The 7,620-nt window shown below is 35.4% G+C and overlaps 1 protein-coding gene across 1 annotated transcript in view; it reads left to right on the top strand.

Annotated features, from left to right (window-relative positions):
* The first annotated feature begins 303 nt into the window (after positions 1–303).
* Pik3c3 (phosphatidylinositol 3-kinase catalytic subunit type 3) overlaps positions 304–7,620 on the top strand; it is a 116,024-nt gene continuing 108,707 nt past the window's right edge. The window contains 2 exon segments of the mRNA XM_015482419.2: positions 304–468; positions 3,977–4,165. Of these exon segments, the coding sequence (XP_015337905.1) occupies positions 401–468; positions 3,977–4,165 (257 nt within the window). The 5' untranslated portion in view covers positions 304–400.

Genomic DNA, 7,620 nt, shown 5'->3' with positions numbered 1-7,620 from the left:
GCGGTCGCTGCATGTTTGATACGCGATCAATGAAAGTTGTTTGGAATCAAATTTCCTTTAGAGTGTTTCTAGGTACTGCGCAGACTCAAATGGATTCTGTCTCTTTAAAAAAGGAAAAAGTCTTGTGAAGGCAGGAAGACTGGAATGTAACCAGATAGGTTGTGTTTCCAGCATTCTGTTTACCCTTAAGCAAGATGGCGGGCGACGTTTGCACATGCCCAGAGGCAACGTTTGGGAGGGAAGTTCCTGCGCGTTAGTGTGCGCTCCTGGCAGCGATTGGTAGTGTGAGAGAGGAGGGCGGAACCGGAAGCACCTGTGTTGTGAAGCTCAAGTGGTTCAATTCTGGCGTCTTTCCTGTGCCTAGCTTCTCGCTGCAGATTCTGCTTTTACTGAGGTTATCATGGGCGAAGCCGAGAAGTTCCATTACATCTACAGTTGTGACCTAGACATCAACGTGCAGCTTAAGATGTAAGAGTACCCTGGGAACAGGAGTGGGATTGCTAGGGTGTAGGGACGGGTAGGCAGAGACCTGTAAGAGACGTGGGACGGAGAGAAGGTGGTGACTTTCTGAAGACCAGGATTGGGGACAGCCCGGGGGACTGTGGCCAGGGAAGTGGAGGAGAGCGGATTTTGAGGGACTGTGTGGGAGAAAGTTTGAGGACTTGGCTTCTGTAATAGATTGAGAGATAGGGACAAGCTCTAACTTCCACAGCGTTTTCAGTCTTAAAAGCATTTTGCTTTTTCAGCTTTTTGAGGAGTTATTACTTTCTCATTTTACACATGGACAATCCAAGGTGTAAAGTCATCTTTCCGCCATAAACAAGAGGAATATCTTTGTAGAGTAGGGTTTAAGGTTGGAGATGTGGCCCAATGTTAGAACGGTTTCCCTGCGTGCATGAGGCCCTGGGTTTGATCCCCAAGACTCCCCAAAACAGCAACAGCAACAGCAACACCAACAAACAGAAGGCTTGGAGGGTAGAATAGAGACCGCAGAAATTATGAAGAGATAGACACGTTAAATGTGATCGTTGTCAATAATATGAGCTCATGTGTGCCATATTTACAGCACTAGAAGTGATAGAAGCATAGATTGAATCTTTGGGCAATCTGACGTTGTTAAAGCAGAGTTGTTGTGAGAAGGTCCCAGATGAGAGTGCCAGTTGCAAAGGGACCGTGAAGATACATGAGAAAACATCTTGCAGGAAAAACCCTGGGGTACTGTGTTTACGGTTAACCTCAGGAGTAGAACATCTTGAAATAAAAGTAATGGATTTGATACAATAATAAGGAATAGAGTTGGAAATTATGTCCTTAAAGGGTAGATGTGTAGAGCTATTGTTAAAGCTATTATAGATTATTAATTGCAGTATAATTCATAATCAGTAAACATTTATTGTGGGCAATTTTTTTTGGGGGGGTACTGGGGATTGAACCCAGGGAGCTACATTCCCAGCCTTTTTTAGTTTTTATTTTGAAAATTTTTAAATTTCTCAGGGCCTCCCTAAGTTGCTGAGGGAAATCAAATTTTTGATTTTCATGCCTCAGCCTCCTGGGCTGCTGGGGTTACAGGTGTGAGCAACCATGCCTGACATTGTGTATTTTTAATCAGTATTATCAGGTACATATTTGTCAAAGGGCTGCATCATGTGATAAATACATTTTCTTAGGGCCCTTAGAATATGGTTACTTCAGTTATCCAAAATTATTGTAAAGAAAACTTGTCCAAACCTGAGTTCATCATTAGCTTACCTGTCTTAGCTATAATTTTCCTGTGTTTTCTATTTGGTGATTGTTAGCATGATTGAAATTTGTTAAGACAGAAAACTGAGTATTAATGATACTCCTTTCTCACGTTTCTGTTGTGTCATTCAGCAAGATATTTTAAATCTGACTGCTAAACTTCTTTGTTCGATTCTCCTTTTTCTGTCTCACTGCTCCAGTAGTAGGATACTTATTTTCTTTCTATTTTAATAGCAGGTCTTCTGAATTTCCTCAATTTCAGTCTTTCTCCTCTGGTTTGTATGTTTTTATGTTAATGCCAAAAGTATAAATACAGTCTGATCATGTTATTTTCTCACTTAAGTTAACAGTTTTTTTTTCTTTTAAAAAAAATTTAAACTAGAGATTGAACCTAGGGGTTCTTAATCACTGAAGCATATCCCCAGCCCTTTTTAATTTTTATTTTGAAACAAGGTCTCATTAAGTTGTTTGGGACCTCACTAAGTTGCTGAGGCTGGCTTTCAACATTTGATCCTCTCCTGCTTCAGCCTCCTGAGTAACTGGGATTATTTTGAGCCACCACACCTAGCTTACCAGTTCTTAAATGTTTATTTTGTGAATTTGATGGCTACTTCTGTTTGCTGTCTAGCTCCTATATTTCATTCAGTTTTATCTTTTGCATTTACCTGTACTAAACAATTTGGCATTTCTTGCCACATACCATATTGCCTGTTTGCATTTGCTTTTGTATGTGTTGTTGTTTGTTTCTTGTTTTTAACAATAAGCAGGTAATTTTTATTAAATGTGATAATGTGCTCTCTGACAGGAGTAACACAGGGGACAAATACAAGACATACCAAAGTTCAACATCATAGGGTTGTTTACATCTGATAAAACAAAGAATATTCTGGTTAAATAGAGGCACATAGTAAAATCTGGGTCCCTTAGAATGATGACAATGGTAGTAGTGGTAAAAGCGTTCCTAGAGGTGATTATTTTATAACTGAAACAAGAAACAGTTGAATAAATGGAGATTACCCTTCCACGCAGATGTATTTTTTAAAATATTTATTTTTTAGAAGTAGTTGGACACAATACCTTTATTTTGTTTATTTTTATGAGATGCTGAGGATTGAACCCAGGGCCTTGCACGTGCTAGACAATCGCTTTACCACTGAGCCACAATCCCAGCCCCACACAGATGTATTTTGATGTGAAATTTTTCATAGAGTTGAAACTCTGCCCATTGCCATTTGTACCAACTGGAAATTCTAAGGCTGCGTGAGGTACTTCATCTGGGGAGAGCGTTCCTGGGATTCATTGTTGAGTTCTAAAGTGGTGCAGGGTATCCCATGAGAGACCAACTATATATACTGTTCTTTCTCTTTGAAATGACTTCCTATCTATTTCCCTTCCCTTTCTTCTGTTTTGTTTAGGTTTATTTCAGGTATCTATGTGAGATCCTAGATCCATTCCCCCAAACCAGGTTAGGTATTTTTGAGGCTTTATTTATCTTCCTGTGAAGGGAAGAATATTGGCTTTGGCCTCCTTGCCCTACTTTTTGTTCTCAGTTCTGTTGCTTACCTTGTTACCTTAGACAATATGTTTGATATCACAGTCTCAGTTTCCTCATTTACAAAGTAAGAATATGGGTGAAAATAATTAAGAAAGATTATGTAAAATGCTTGGACAGTATCTGATATAATCTTGATGTCTAAGAAATGCTTCTTTCTATTTAGTAATATCCTGTGCATATCTTTTATGACTTATAACACTATATATTTTAATTTTAAGAAATGATCAGATAATAAGTATCATAAAAAATAAAATATAAAAGAGAATATCCAGTAAAAATAAGTTTTTATCCTAGAAGCAATGGCATAACATTTTCTTATAACACTATATTGTTTATTTTGGGCTTCTGTGCCTACTACATTAAATGTTTATTGAAAGAGTAGTTGCATAAGTGGTCAACTTGAATAAAATGAAACTAAGGCAAGAGTTGGTTTCAGGGTTTGAGATGAAAAAGCCTAAAATTGAGAAATATGTTAATGAAGATAGAATAATCTTGGACATATTATGATTTTCAGAAAACCTTATTATATGTTACAGTATCTTTAATGTATAAACCACGAAAATGTTTATTAGTAGTATAAGATTACTTTGACAGGCATAAGCTTTTCTTAGTATTTCTTGTGCATTTGTATATATGCTTGAAAAATATATGTCAAAAACATTTTTGTTTGTGTGTTTTCAGAGGAAGCTTGGAAGGGAAGAGAGAACAAAAGAGTTATAAAGCTGTCCTAGAAGATCCTATGTTAAAATTTTCGGGGCTATACCAAGAGACATGCTCTGATCTTTATGTTACTTGTCAAGTTTTTGCAGAAGGGAAGCCTCTGGCCTTGCCAGTGAGAACATCTTACAAGGCATTTAGTACAAGATGGAAGTAAGTTGTGTTTTTATTTTTCTTTTGTTTGTTTTGGCATAGGGTAGATTACAGACTGTTGTCTCCTTCCTTTCTAGGTGATGCATGATGCAAGTGGGAACAATTTAATAGGAATTACAGAGCTTCCTTCCCCACCCTCCCAGTACTGAGAATTGAACTGAGCTACATTCTCAGTCTTTTTTTTTTTTAATTCATTTTTTTTTTTAGTTGTAGATGGACACAGTAAGTACCTTTATTTTATGTGGTGCTGAGGATCGAACCCAGTGCCTCACATGTGCGAGGCAAGCGCTCCACCACTGAGCCACAACCCCAGCCTCCCCATTCTCAGCTCTTTTTACTTTTTTTTTTTTTGACTCAGGATATTGCTAAGTTGCTGAGGCTGGCCTGAAACTTGCACTGTGGCTGCCTCAGTCTCCTGAAGAGCTGGGATTTGAGGTGTGTGCCACTACACCTAGTGCAGGGATTTCTTAATTGTATATATAGATACATTGATTAGAAAGTTTAAGTCAGTAATATACCCAGAAAAATATATGTTAAGTATTATAATTGCAACTGAAGTGTGAGTGAATTTATTTTTGTATTAAATATATTGACACTTTTGAGGAGCACTGCATTAAATTTTAACATGAACCAAACCGAGAACATATCTGTAGTGTCTTTAAATTCTCTTCATCGTTCTGCTCCCTTGAACACATAAACATTTCTAGGTAGTCTGAACTATTCAGCTTGCTGTTTGGAGGTCAGATCTTAGAAGGAAGTCTATTAATCATCTGTTTAGATAAGATTTTTATTATATATTCTGGTTGTTTCAGATAAGTAGGTTGTGTGTGTGTGTAGGTATATAAATATTATGTGTATTTAATACTTTTTATTCTGGAGAATTTCAACTGTTTTTCAAAAGTAGAGAATACTACAATGAATTTCTAAGTCCCCCATCATCAAATTACTAATTCCTAACTCCTAACAAATCTTGTATTTCTATCATTATTTTGACAGAAATTCCAAACATCATCCTACCTGTTTTTTTTTTTTTTTTTAACTGGGAATTGAACCCAGAGGTGCTTAATCACTCAGCCACATCTCCAGTTCCTTTTTATTTTTTATTTTGAGACATGGTCTTGCTAAGTTGCGTAGAGCTTCACTAAGTTGCTGAGGCTGGCCTTGAACTTGCCATCCTTCTGTTTTGGCCTCTCAAGTTGTTGGGAATGATAGACATGCACCACTGCTCCTGGCTTACATCTTTTTAAAAATATTACTACAGTACCATCATTACATGTAGAACAATGAACCACAATTCCTTAATGTAGAATGAATTTATATCTAGAAGTTCAACAACTATGATGAATCCCATTTTTCTTTTTAACATTTTTTTTTTATGGACACAATATCTTTATTTTTGTTTTATATGTTTGTCTTCCACTTCTGGGCTTCCATGCCTACTACATTAAACGTTTATTGAAACAGTAGTTGCATAAATGGTGTATGTATGTATGAAAAAAAAAATATATATATATATACTTATTTGTTTTGTTTTGTTTTGTTTTAGTTGTAGATGGACACAGTACCTTTATTTTATTTATTTTTATGTGGTGCTGACAATCAAACCCAGTGCCTCACACAAGGCGAGTGCTGTCCCACTGATCCAGAATCCCAGCCCATCTTAACTTATATTTTTTTTAAATAGTGAAATTACTTAGTAAAATAAGATGTCTGAGATGAATCATAAATGGCCTTTTGAAATTAAAAGATATAAGATAACTGTACAGAAAATAGATTGAGAAAATTACTTTATATTGGGTACATAACATGAAGATAGGCTTTTAAAAAACTTGGAGATTAAGGGAAAACATTGCAGATTTTATATAAACTGCTCATTAATATTTCAAAATTGAGTTTATTACCAATATCAAAAAGAATTGCCCTGTTAAAGTGAATGGAGGCAAAAACTTTGCCTAGCTATCATTCTTTATACAAACTTTTATAAAAGAAATATTGTATGAAAAAAAATAGGCCATAAAAGGATCTTTTGCCATCTGAACTTTTGCATTTCCATAGTTCATATAATATTTTGAGGTAATATGAGATCCCAGATGATAAGAGATCCCATAGAGAAGGAAACCTGTTCTTTCTTTAATTATACTTAAGGTAAATTCTCACTTTTATCTATAAATTGCAAGCTAATTTTTTTGTGTATTATTCTGTAATCAGGTGTTTTAAATTTTTAAAAATATTTATATTCTACCTTGTCCCATATAAGACTTTCAGTGGCTTTAGGGAGACATATAATAACAACCTAATTTAATTTAAAAAGTACCAAATTAGGTTTAGAAATTTATTAATCAGACTAGAGAGTGACACAGTGGTGTGAAGGTCCACTATGAGGATTGCAACATCCAGATTTAGGTTTTATGATGTTGAGAAGGATTAAGAATTAAGAAAGGAATGACATGGGAAAGAAAGAACAAAATGATGTTTAGAATAGCTTTTTGGTGTCTGACTAGATCTTTTCATACTTTGTAGAATATTTAGAGCAGTTTTCAAACTTTTCAACTATAGGCCCATTTTCTTCAAAAGTACTATTGTGCAGAAACTAAATATGTCAAACAGATTAAAGTGCAGTTACTTTGATTTATAGAGATTTTGGGGGCCAGGAAAATAGCCAAAGTTTGAGATGAATGATCATTTGGTCTTAGGTATTGTCTTCTAGAAATTAAATGTCAGTCATAGAGGTGAGACATTTCATAGTTCATTTTGAATATTCACTGGTTTTTCTTTTTAATTTCTTTCTTTTACTCATTCTGGTGATTGAATCCAGGGATGCTTCACCATTGAGCTACATCCCCAGGCCTTTCTATTTTTTATTTTTGAGATGGGTTTCCCTTGGTTGCTGAGTCTGGTCTTAAACTTGTAATTCTCCTTCCTCAGTCTCCTAAGTTGCTAGTTACTGGGATTACAGACTGGACCACTATGTTCAGCTTTCTTTAGTTTTAGCCAGAGTTTGTTAACTTCTTGGTTATTGGCAAAAGGTGGTCCTGTTTAATATTTTCCTTTTTAGCCTATTCTACCATGTAGGTGGTAATTACATTAATTTATTCAAGTGTATCTATAGAGATAATGGCTTTCTTAAGCATGCAGTTTATTTTTTTCCAGAACGTTATTGAAGAAAATGATTTTAATAATTTTTTGCTTCTTCTTGAAATTGATGGTTATCTCCAACTTTCTTGGAGGTTCTTACATTTATATGGTGCATGACAGTGATGTGTTCCTTAAGCTTTTGCAAATTCTGTTCCTTTTTTACCCAATCAAATGTATTTGACCTAAACTAAGATAAGCTCCTTTGAGGATAATTTTGAGTAAACAGAGAAATAGACTTTTGTGTGTCTTCTGAGTATTTTTTTTCATAATTTGTATAGTATTCTTTCCAGATTTTAAAAGCTATCTGCTGCTTAAGGGAG

This window comes from Marmota marmota, unplaced genomic scaffold, assembly GCF_001458135.2.
Source record: "Marmota marmota marmota unplaced genomic scaffold, marMar, whole genome shotgun sequence".
NCBI lineage: Eukaryota > Metazoa > Chordata > Mammalia > Rodentia > Sciuridae > Marmota > Marmota marmota.
This window is presented reverse-complemented; position numbering and strand designations above follow the sequence as displayed.